Source organism: Herpailurus yagouaroundi, unplaced genomic scaffold (genome assembly GCF_014898765.1).
Source record: "Herpailurus yagouaroundi ecotype Mexico unplaced genomic scaffold, PumYag 140, whole genome shotgun sequence".
Taxonomy (NCBI): domain Eukaryota; kingdom Metazoa; phylum Chordata; class Mammalia; order Carnivora; family Felidae; genus Herpailurus; species Herpailurus yagouaroundi.
The window spans coordinates 76,369,740-76,382,455 of NW_024412395.1; the positions used below are offsets into that span (position 1 = coordinate 76,369,740).

General features: G+C 40.1%; 1 protein-coding gene across 12 annotated transcripts in view; it reads right to left on the reverse strand.

Annotated features, from left to right (window-relative positions):
- The window catches only part of ANKRD44 (ankyrin repeat domain 44), a 330,752-nt gene that overhangs the window by 245,385 nt on the left and 72,651 nt on the right, over positions 1-12,716 (reverse strand). For 2 of the 12 annotated variants that reach the window (XM_040475749.1, XM_040475745.1), the window contains exon 1: positions 2,883-3,039. The exons of 1 other annotated variant lie outside the window; for it this stretch is intronic. In XM_040475749.1, the coding sequence (XP_040331683.1) occupies positions 2,883-2,942 (60 nt within the window). In that variant the 5' untranslated portion in view covers positions 2,943-3,039. Of the gene's footprint in view, positions 1-2,882; positions 3,042-12,716 lie in introns of those variants that run through there. 9 more of the 12 variants (XM_040475748.1, XM_040475754.1, XM_040475744.1 and 6 more) reach the window with 8 other exon arrangements.

Below are 12,716 nucleotides of genomic sequence, written 5' to 3' on the forward strand. Positions count from 1 at the left end.
TTGCATTAGGATCAGAAACATTCATGAAGATGAAGTTTTATTTAAGCCTTGAGACGCCCATCACCTGTGGGTTGTGTGTGTCTCTTCAAAAGGCACTTCATGGTCCTATTCTGAAAGACTTAGATCCCTCTTCTGGACCAAGGACACATCCTCCTCCCTTCACTTTCTCCTCCTTGGTCTTTTACTGGGCTAGGGACATCTTGAAATAAGGGGTCAGGAGAAGTTTGAGGAAAGGTCATCATCCCTCCGATCTAGTGTTCCTAGTGCTGTGCTCATTTTGTCTGTGCTTTCAACAAGTTTCCTTAAGCAAAGCAGTCATTTCATGTTACTTCATCAGATTTCCTTCCCTTCTTCCTGATTCTATTTGGTGTTGTTATTTTGATAAAATTACAACGGGGTTTCAAGACAGTTGCATTCTTTTCTAGTACTGAACTATGAAATACTGGAAACATATACACAGCAGCTCAGACAAGAGTAGAGACATGCATGTACCTACCATCCAGTTTAAGAAATGAAACATTACAGATGTAAGGAAAGCCCCAGATCTATTGTTCATCCTTCTGCTTCACAGTAAACCACCATCCTGAGACCAGTAGTTATCAATCCCATGCATGTTTTTAGATATTTCCTAAGTATGTTTATAACCATAAACAATGTAGTGTTTTAAATGCTTGTATAAATGGAATCATGGTATATAAAGCTCCTTCTGGAACTTGCCTTTCTCATTCAACATTATGTTTTGGGGATTTCTTTACGTTGGTGCATGTAACTGTAGTTCATTCATTTTCATATCTATATAATATTCCATCACATGAAAAAGACCACTCTGTATTTCTCTGTTTCAGTTAGATTTGCTTCCAGTTTGTCTGTTTTTTCATTATGGACATGTTGCAATGAACCCTCTTGTACTTGTTTTCTTACACTCTGACACAAGAGCTTCCCAAGGGTGCAAACCCACTGGGTTGTGGGGGGTGCACAGCTTCAACCTCACTCTCTCCAAATTACCCTCAAGATAGCTGTAATAATTTACGCTCCCAGGAGCAGTGTGGGAGAGTTCCTGGGTACCTACATTTTCTCCACCATTTGTTACTTACAGATCTGAATTCTTATAAATCTGATGCTTATATCTACTTGTGTACTTTCACTTATTACTTGTGCAACAAATAAATTCTTAAATGGCAAAAAGAAAAAAAGAAAAAATTAAAGAAAAAGGTTTGATGAATGAATAAAATACAAGATCCAACCAATGTGTGAGCCAGCATGTGTAACAGAATGCACTTGGGAAAATAATTTTCTATCTGCATATATGAAATGTTGGCTTCTAAGGTGTTAATTACAACCAGAGAAGGATCTTGGTCCCTTAAACTGTTCCCTGAAGTCATCCTCCATTCTAGAAGGCAAATCAAGTCCTAGGCCTCATCTGACAGGGTACAAGATGCATTACCACCATTATCATTGCTCTGATGAAAGCAGCACTCCATGGTTTAGATCTTGACCATATTTTGAAGATCCTCAGAAAGAAAAAAATTAAATAATTGAAAAATAAAGAAGAGCAAGCAGGGAAATCAATTTCAAACTGTAGCCACAATTGGCACTTTCCACCCTGTAAACATAATGTTAATCTAATACAGCATGTGAAATTGCATAATCTTTCAGGTATTGTTAAACCAAATTCTGCTTTTCTGAGCTGATCCCAAGGGGTAGGTCTGAATAAGGAGATGGTCTTCAGAAGTGTTCTTCAACAACCTAAGATGATAGTTTTTGGTTTCCACAGCAAACTAATTTACTTAGCAAGAGTAGTTATAACTTTCTATAGTTTAACTCCCAAGAATTCTGTAATAAGTGGCGTAAGAAATGGTTTATGAGCTGGGCTTTGGAAGCCAGGCTGTCTGAGTTCAAATCCCAGCTGTCCTGCATATTAACCATGACCGTAGGCAAATAAATCACTTAGCATCTTTTCTCATCTGCAAAGTGAGGACAATAATAATCTACTTTATAATAGTTGTTGGAGGATTAAAAGAACAGGAATTGTCACATAATAAGGGGCCAAAATATAGTTATTATATTCTAGTCTCATTTTATTTTTTTCAATATTTTTTAATGTTTATTTTATTTTTGAGAGAGAGAGAGAAAGAGAGAGAGAGAAAGTGGGGGAGGGGCAGAGAGAGAGGGAGACACAGCCTGCCAAAGCAGGCTCCAGGATCCGATGTGAGCACAGAGCCTGACGCAGAGCTTGAACTCACAAAACATGAGATCATGACCTGAGCCGAAGTTGGACGCTTAACCGACTGAGCCACCCAGGCACCCCACCTCATTTTAGAAATTTAAAAAAAAAAAAAAAAGTTCTCTATTAAAAGCAGATATTTAGGGAGTAGTTCTTCTGTGTCCTTGTTTGCACATGTGAGTTTTGGAGGCTTACTGGATTACCTAGGTGATGAATTTGGGTCATTTTTGTTTTCTTCACCATGCTTTTCTGTACTTAAAAACTAACACCCAGTATTTTTTTAAAGCCTCATAGAATTTTTATTTATTTATTTATTTTTTTTTTTTTTTTTTCAACGTTTATTTATTTTTGGGACAGAGAGAGACAGAGCATGAACGGGGGAGGGGCAGAGAGAGAGGGAGACAGAATCGGAAACAGGCTCCAGGCTCTGAGCCATCAGCCCAGAGCCTGACGCAGGGCTTGAACTCACGGACCGCGAGATGGTGACCTGGCTGAAGTCGGACGCTTAACCGACTGCGCCACCCAGGCGCCCCGCCTCATAGAATTTTTAAATACAAACTCCATTTTCCTTCCCTTTTCAGGAAAAAGAGTTGAGGGCTAGTAATAAGTAGAAACATTGTTTCAAAAACACCTCTTATCTAATTATACACGCTCCTACCAGCTGCAGCGTGAGCTCATTTGCAGTCCACTCTCCTGGTACACAATTGTTATAGAGCATAGGATCTCAATTCAAAATATATGTGAAGTTTATCATAGAAATGGATGGTGGCTTCCTGTATGGAAGAAACAGCAGTTCAGAATCTTGGAGAGATTCTTCAGACACAAAAGGAGATTACATAGTGAAAGCTTTTTATGTTTGTGGTAGGGAGGGAGGGAGGGATGGGGGATGACCTTGGGCTTTGGATTTACTCTGACCTGCTTATGTGTTGGATGATAACCATCTCTGGGGATCCAATGAACCTCAGACATGAACAGGAAATACTTGTGAGGAAAGCTTTGCTATCAAATTTTATGTCACACATCTCAATTTTTCTTCTGATACCCAAGTAAAAACTATTAAAAAAATTCATCCCAATTCTTATATGGTTAATAATTTGAAACTAAGTAAATGAAAAGAACATTTGATTAATCTTATGTTTTCTAGTGTATTACATTTAAAGACAAATCTGGTTTGGAGAAATCTGATTCTCAAGGAAGGGTAATTTGCTTTAATGAGGACTGGTTTGACTCAAAAACAGACCTAATAATTTGGCCTTTAAAAAATATTGTTTTATCCCTTTGGACTTAAATATTAGTATGAGCTAAAAAGGGGGCACCTGGGTGGGTTAGTTGGTTGAGTGTCTGACTCTTGATTTCGGCTTAGGTCATGATCCCAGTGTTGTGGGACTGAGTCCTGAGTCGGGCTCCATGCTGAGCATGGAGACTGTTTGAGTTCTCTCTCTCTCTCTCTCTCTCTCTCTCTCTCTCTCTACCCCTTCCCCCACTTGCACACACTCTTGCTCTCTCTCAAATAAGAATTAAAAAAAAAAAGCTGTGTGGTCTAAAAATTACTGTGCTTACCTTTAAAATAGTTTGCAACCCAAACATTCTCTTCTAGGACTATGAACATATTTTTCTAGCATAAACTTCTGAGGAAAAAAAGCTTTCTGTAACCCAAAAATGAACAATTCTTCCTTCCTGGCTGTATTAAACTCTGTGACTCTCTCCCATGTTCAATGTCTCATAGAAGAAATCTACAGCTTCCTCTAGAGAATTATCTTACAAATCAAGAACATAGCTTCTATAACTCTTCGATAACTTTTCTGTATTTTCCAAGACAAAAATAATCCAGTGTTCATTACAGTAAGCACATTTCTAAGCTGTTGTGTGGTTCAGAAATCCTTTGGTAAGAGACCAACCAGATAATAGACTCTTAGAGCTAGAGGGGATTATTTTTTTAATGTTTGTTTGTTTGTTTGTTTGTTTGTTTGTTTGTTTTGGGAAAGAGTATGAACAGGGGAGGGGCAGAGAGAGGGGGAGACAGAGACAGAATCTCAAGACAGCTCAGTGCTGTCAGCACAGAGCCCGATATGGGTCTCAAACCCACGAACCATGAGATCATGACCTGAAACAAAATCAAGAGATGCTCAATTGACTGAGCCACACAGGCACCCCTAGAGCCTAGGGGATTTTAGAGTCTATTTAACCAGGCTACACATTTGAATCCCCTAGAGAGCCTTTAAAAATACTGATGTCGGGTACACCCCACACCAATTAAATCAGAATCTCTATGGATGGGGCCCAGGCACCTGTATTTTTTAGAAGTTCCCCTTGGTGATTCTGATACACAGTGAGGGTCAGATCCCACAGATCTGGTCCAACCACTTCTTTCTACGGTAAGGAAGCCAAGGCCCAGAGCTGTTAAGGGACATTCCTAAAGTCACATAGGTAATTATGTCACATGGCCAGGCCTAGAACCCATGCCTTCCAGATTCTTTCTTCTCTATAATATTACCTTCTCTCACAACTCCATTTCTCATAACAAAATTAGATCTCAGAATCTGAGTCCAAAAGGGACCACAATTTGGACCTCCCAGGGACCAGCCACACAATAAACAGCTTTCTGCTGTCTTTCCACCCAGCAGTTTGCTGCTGTTATGACAACCATGTCACCCTGTAACATGGAAAACACCCCTCCTTGCCATCTCCACCAGAAAGCAGCATCTAATTCTCAATCTGTATTAATGGTTTCCTTTATTGCTTCCACTAACTCCTGTCTTCTGATATTTCTCTTTAAAAGGAAAAAATAACTTCTTCTAAAAAAAGAAAAAAGCCTCATTTGGTGATAAAAATTGAGTATCTAGCATAGGGACGAACTAAAAGCTTTCACATAAAGAAATGGCTTCGGGGCAACTTTTTTAAAAAGGAATCATTTGTAGACGGGTGGTCTTTGCTTTCAGGGAGAGCTAAACACGGGACTGAAGAAACAGTGCGCGGGCTGGCAAGGGGCCAAGCTCCTCAAGTACTGGGTGTCCCACTGCATCACTGGCCCCTTTCCAAGACTCTGCAGGGGTGAGCACAATTACCCCACCCGGGGGTTAGCGAACACCTCCTGATGCACACGACTCAAGGTATGAAAACTCCTGGTGGACCGTGTTCTCTGCTTGTCCCGCCTGATCCCATATGCACGTCCTAATCCTGCTAACCTATTAAAACTAACCAAGATATTGTTTTTGTTCTAACAAAAAGCAGTCCTCTTGGAGCAGGAAGAAGAAGATGGCTAACCTGTGAGAAAGAGGTGTCAGAACCAAGCAGAGATGAACAAGAACTGGACCAGCAGCCAGAAGATCTCAGGGCCAGCCCCACTCCTGTCACTTACTGGGTACATACATTGAAGTAAGGCCATTTTTCGGGGTTCCATTTTCCTCATAGGCAAAGCTGAGATAACACCTGTCCTGACTGCCCCATGGGTTGGTTATGAAGACCAAAAAAAGGATAATTAATAGAGATAAATCTAGATTAAAACATCTGTATAAAAATATACATAAATGTGGGGTACCTGGGTGGCTCAGTCGGTTAAGTGTCCGACTTCGTCTCAGGTCATGATCTCACGGTCCGTGAGTCCCAGCCCCGCGTCAGGCTCTGTGCTGACAGCTCAGAGCCTGGTGCCTGCTTTGGATTCTGTGTCTCCCTCTCTCTCTGCCCCTCCCCCGTTCATGTTCTGTCTCTCTCTGTCTCACAAATAAATAAACATTAAAAATAAATAAAGTTTGGGGCGCCTGGGTGGCGCAGTCGGTTAAGCGTCCGACTTCAGCCAGGTCACGATCTCGCGGTCCGTGAGTTCGAGCCCCGCGTCAGGCTCTGGGCTGATGGCTCAGAGCCTGGAGCCTGTTTCCGATTCTGTGTCTCCCTCTCTCTCTGCCCCTCCCCCGTTCATGCTCTGTCTCTCTCTGTCCCAAAAATAAATAAACGTTGAAAAAAAAAATAAAAAATTTAAAAATAAATAAATAAATAAATAAATAAATAAAGTTTACTTAAAAATACATGTAAGTGTAAGTATTATTAGGAAGAAAAAGGAGATGAAAAGAAATTTATTATCACCAGATTAAACACTTAAGACATTTGGAAGTGCTAAAATCCTGAAAAAAGATTTGACCATAGAACAATTTAGCAATATAATGTCATGGTGAACTGTGCCTGTGGAGTCACACATACTTAGAGTCAAACTTAGCCTTGTCAAGTAACCTCTCCGAGCCTCACTGTTCTCATCTATGCAGTGGGGATCACAGCGACAAATCCCCTTGGAGGTTTGATGATGTTGACTGATAATCATGTTAAGAGCTTAGCTTGGTGGCGGGCACATGGCAAGTGCTTCACAAACGTTAGCTCTTGGTTACTATTGTCAAGGAATTATTGTTATTGTCACCGTCTCCCCTACCTCTCAGGATTGTGGCGATTAGTAGGGATCATATGTGTCAAGTAGGAAGCTGTCAATAGATGGTCACCATGATTCTACTTGAGTCATCAGCTCCCCCTCTCAACAGAACAAAGGGTATTGCTAAGGACCACATTTTCCCTTTCTCACCAGGAGATTTCTTTTTTTACCCAGTCCAATTCTTTATGGGCTTTGTGTAAGAGCAGGTGGACTGTGAGGGATCTGGTCAACCCCCTTCCCATTTCAGACACTGGTATGGTCACATTCATCTCTAGGGGTTGGATCATAAGTACATTTTTTCAAGGTAAAAGCAGAAGCAGTCCCCTTAGTATGAGCTCCATGTCCTATAGCTATTTGACCCATACCTGAATCAGGGTGGCTGGCAGGAACCCAGCTAATTACCAGGACTATCAGACATGAGGCGCGAAAGAAACAAAGGAGGAAAAGCTACTTATAGAGAAGTTACATAGAATGTGCAACTATGTTCTAGAAGTCTTTGTGAGTGGCAATTTGCGTCACAGATCTTACCAATGCTTTTATTAGAATGGAGAAAACATAGGGGGAAATCACAAAAAGTTAAGGCAAAAAATATTCACTTCATGTGAAATTTCATATAAATCACATGTAAATACAGTACAAATAACATTCTCTTTGGAAATGTCAAAATTATGAAGTTCTTTGGCCTGCTAAAACAAAATTCTATAAGCAATATAGGCAAATATGGAAAGACATGGAAAACGGAAATGAGGAAGTTTTAAATGAGTTAAGATCATCCATATTCAAACCTCCCAAAGATGATGCTATTAACACTTTGATATATATTATTTCATACTTTTTTCTATTTTTGTACATATAAAAATAGAAAATTTCCCCCAAAACAAGTTTTAAAACTCTAGCTAATTAAGTCCTTAAAAAGCACAGAGGGGACTTAAAGATCTAATGAATTAAATAATGATAGCTACTTTCTCCTTTTGATCCCCATGTAATTAAAGCCTATGAAAACACAGAGCTTGGCATTCAGTGAATATTGATGGGTAATATTTATAAAGTACTTACATCATGCCAAGCATGCACCTAATGTCCATAGGCAAATTAACCCCTCTGGCTCACAATGGTTCTATGAAGTGGGAAAAATTATTGTTCCTGAAAACAAGGCACAGTGAAGTGAAGTAACTTGCCCCAAGTCACACAACAGGCAAAATGCTAACCTGGTGTTAGAACTCAGGCAGTAGGGTTCCAGAGGCCAAGATCTTGACTACCTTGCTATGCTGCCTCCCAAACAGAGATGCAAGATTATCACTAGAAAAGGAAAAGAGAAAATCCCTTCTGCTTACCCATAACTTGGCAGCAAAAGTTATATAGTACAGTGATTGCTGAGCTAACCATAAAACTGCCTAATATGCTGAAAAATCACAACACACCCAAAAAATCTAGGAAACAGATACTGATTAAAATAAACAGAACTTGCATTTCACAAACAAAGTTGGAAGGAACAGTTTTGGAAGGTGGGATATCGGTGTCAAATATAGCCAGCCAACAAGCTTTTTTCGAGGATGCGCTGTCTGTGTTTAGGTTTATGACTTAAAGGTTAGACTGCCAAGAATTTTTTAAAAGGTTGATACATCTGTGGCTGCATTTCCCCAGAGCACCATAACCCGTAGTCTTGCCAAAATTAAATAAAAGGGTTGACTGTCCTCTTTCTTCCTCTGCCTTAAGAAATGTCACCATTTGAACTCTGTGGGGAATAAAGCTACTATGAACTCAGCATTCAGGAGGAATTTTCTGCTTGGGTTGCAATCAAAACTCCTTATGCCACGACTGGTTCCTAGTAGTCTCAAAGGATAGTTAGAGGAGGATCTACACACTCATCCCTCCCAAAGAAGATTTTGAAAAGGAAAACCATGTGAGCTAGAAAGGTATATAATTAATTGTAACATTGGTACTGCAAAGAGAGGGGTACATCCTAGGTTATGACATGTGCAAGTCACTGGAGTAACCAAAGAGAAGAGGTAACATTAAGTAAAGACAGGTGAGAGGTTTCCAATAGAGGAGAGAGTATATTAATCAGGGAAGGGAACTACTATACCAAACATTCCCTACATCTTGGTGGAATTGCACAGGGAGAGTATTTCTTGCTCATGTTACAGTCCAGAGCAGATCAGGAGAGGGCTGGACTCCACGCAGCTATTCAGGGTCTTGGGCCTCTTCCTCCAATGGCTTCATCATCTTCCAGGGCCTCAGGGCCCTCTTCCACATCCTGTGCTTATAGTCAACAAACCAGGAGAGAGGACAGGCTACTTTCTGGTCTCATCCCTATAAAACCCCACACATAATCCTTTACTTTGTGTCTCCTCATTTGTTAACTCTAAGCACAGGATCCAGAAGAGGATGTCAGGGCCCCAGAAGATGTCTCCAGCCAACTGAAAGAAAGGCTGGAAAATGGGCCCAAAAGAAAAAGAATACATAGTTTGATAACATATAGCATTCTGTCTGCCATGAGGAGGAAGAAAATCAACCCAGATTTTGACAAAAAATTGCTATGCCTTTACCTAAGTCATTGGCAGCATTCTTCTTGGGAATGAATTTATCTGAGCCTGAATTATCAGTTTGGTTCTCAAGTCTTCCCATTACGAAAACCGAACAAAACAACAAGAAGTGATGATAATCCAGTCTGTCCTTAAGAAACCCAATGCTCAAAGGAGCACATGACCTTACAGGCCGGTAATGAAGCATAAAGCCTTGCCTTTATAACCTCTTCCGGATCCAAAGATATAGGATGGGGTACCCTTGTGGCAGCCGCACGGTGAATTCCATTTGATCTGAGCCCCCAAAAGCACCTATTGTCCCAGCTCCAATGATATGGTGCAGGGGCTGAGCACAATCCTAAAAAATGTCACTCAAAATCTGTCCACACAGGAGAACAGGAGCCCCTTGGCGTCTGCAGTAGGCCCACCTCCTCTTTGAAAGAAGCTTCTCTTAATGGCAACAAGCCCATTTGATCCAAATGGAGGTCAGTTCATGAGATTCCTTTCCCGGCTCTGTTCCCTTCTCACCTCTCCCCTTCCTCCGCATCAGCTTTCCCATCTAAATGAGAGCAGAGTGCCCAGGCACTTCTCAAAGCATACCAAGGAGAGATGGAATGTGTTGTTACACCAGTGACAACCAAAACACTACATCACGTTTGTAAAATGTCTTTCGAGAAAGTTCTTTCGTATTTGTTATTTTATTTGACCCTCATCTTTTCCCTTCAAGCCAAATACTCTTTCACAACACTTTGCAATGGTTTGAGGCTTTACTGACACAAAACACGGACCCAGTACATTCTAGCCCGAGCAACTCTGCTACAGTGCACACCCTCCTGCTGGGAAGAAAGAGAACAAAATCTGAAATTGAACAGCCTGGCTCCATCCAAGTCTGGACCCTGTCACTTACTACACCATGACTCGATTTATGTCACTCATTTTCTCCGAGACTGTTTCCTCCTGTGTTAAGCAGATCCAGCGCTGCCTGACTTTAGCCATTGCTCTTAACAGGATCCAACAGGATAAAATATGCAAGAGCATTTTGTAAATGTGGCGTCATAGCTTCCTTCTGGAAATTAGCACTATGCCTCTCACGCACGAAATGCCTCTAACCGAGATAGAATTGTTAGAAAATATAAGTTTGATTACATAAATGATATTATTAACCTAATTGTTGTACTTTATTGTTCAACCAATATCTGATGACTTCTAAATTGACTCAACAAAGGGAATAAAAAGAAACTGCTTATATTCTATTTCATATCACAGTTTCTCATTGTTTAGCAATAGTCAAGTTTAACCACACTCGCCTTTGGCCAAAAATAATAATAATAATGCAGTTAATCCAAAACTACACACTGTTCAATTGTTCTTCCAGTTTTCTCTCATAGGACACCACAAAGGGGAAACCACAGGGGAATATCTATGGACCACTGGCTGTATGTTTTTCTTTCTACGCTTTCATAACCAAATAAGATATAAATATGTTCTCAATTTAAAAGTTTCAAACAATACAAAAATATACAGAGTAAACTAGAAAATCCCACCTGTCTTTACTTCCCAGAGGTAATCACCCATTAATCTGTCTGCTGTCAATCCTGCCAGACTTCTTTCTGCAAATTGACTTTATGTGCCTATATGCAAAAATCTCTTGTTATGTTTTGTTATGTAACTGGGATCGTACTTTACAAATTGCTCTATAACTTGCTTTTTTGACTTTTCGTAGATTATTCCCATGTTGTGCATGCCTATCAACTTCATTCTTTTTAATAGCATCTGGTTTCTGTTAGGTAAATACCCCAAACTTTACTTGACCCTATTGATAGAAATTTGGTGGTTCCCAATTTTCAAAATTACAAAGCTTTGCTAAACTTTTAAGGTTAAATTGCTCATGGACTCCGTTTTATTGCCTCTCTCCAAATTTCACTTGAAACCCGTGTGCAGTAAAGTTCCTCTTAACACCCTCTTCCTCCCAGGGATAAGTAGAAGGCTCTTTATGGAAAATAGAGTGAACTCTGAGCCCTTTAAAGAAAAGGCTAACGAGAGTGTTAGCACTTCAGACTCAAGACTCTATCTTTCACACTGCATTCCTTATTCATTGTGGAGAGCATTTGGTCAATCCGTCCTGTGTTTCACCTGCAGAGAGAATGGACTTCTACCTATGGGCTTTCTGTGTGAAGCATTACAAACTTCAACCTCAGGACACACACATGTGCACACACACTCTCACTAACAATGCTAAGACCAAAGAAAGAGGCACGTGTGTAAATATCTTAGCACACTCTAAGGAATTATCTACCCAGGTAAACATGGTCTTGGGTTCTATAAAAGAACTAAATAAAATGATATTGCCAGAATCTTCTACAAGAGCAAAACTATCTTCACTTGAAACTTCCATATTTTAATATTTGTTGATTGCCTACTGTGTGCTGAGAGGGGATCAAAAGTAGTATAAGATCCAGAAGCTATAAACCAGTTGGGGGGATGAGGATTGTACACAGAAAACAATTAGCTAACAATGTAAAGTGGACGGGCAATGCAAAATGATGGCTGAGCAAATGAATGGTACAGGCAGTAAGTGCTCTAGGAGGGGCTCTCAGGGACCAGAAAAGCAAACAAGTCGTTTGGAACAGGGGCCTCAGCACTGCAGCGTGGGCTCAAAACAGAGTCAACTGATGGGGCTATTTATCCTATGACCATAAAATGATAAATTCTGTCTGTAAGAGAAATCTGAGTGTAATGGCACACTTGATGTGCAGAGGATATAATGCTCCAGGAGGTAAACACCTGACACATGCCACAAAGAGGCTCAATACAGACCCTAAATAATGTCCAGAATCCCCCAACCTTTGTCCCTTCTGCAGGCTTTCTTGGAAGGATTAGAATTTAAGTTTTAGGCACTTTTCCCTCTCCTGATGACTGACTGTGTCAATACATTAAAAAGCCATCAGTGGGGCACCTGGGTGGCTCAGTGGGTTAAGCGTCTGACTTTGGCTCAGGTCATGATCTCATGGTTAGCGAGTTCGAGCCCTGCATCGAGCTCTGCACTGACAGTGTGGAACCTGCTTGGGATTCTCTCTCCCTTTCTCTCTGTCTCTCTCGCTCTCTCTCAAAATAAAGAAATAAAACACTAAAAAAAGAAAATAGTAGACATATTCAATACATATATTATCTTGTGCAGTTGATGGACATACTAAAATTATACCTAATATGTTTATTGCAGGAAAATGATTTTACTTTCAAATATATTATATGATTCACAATTCATCTTCAGTTTTTTTTTTCTTTTTCTTTTGAGAATATAAGTGTTTTGAGTAAACAATGACTGTGGAAGAAGGATCAAAGACCTAAATTCTGGCATTGTTCAAACCAAAGCTTATTGTATGATTTTTCAAAGTTGCTTAACTTTTCTGGCACTGATTTTGTCTATTTTTATAGAGTAGTATTTTATCTTGTTGACAGAGGGATTTTTTTTCTGATGAGGTGTATAATAATAACAATAGTAATAATGCACTGATTTTAAAAATTTAAAGCATATTTTGTGTATAAAGTAATT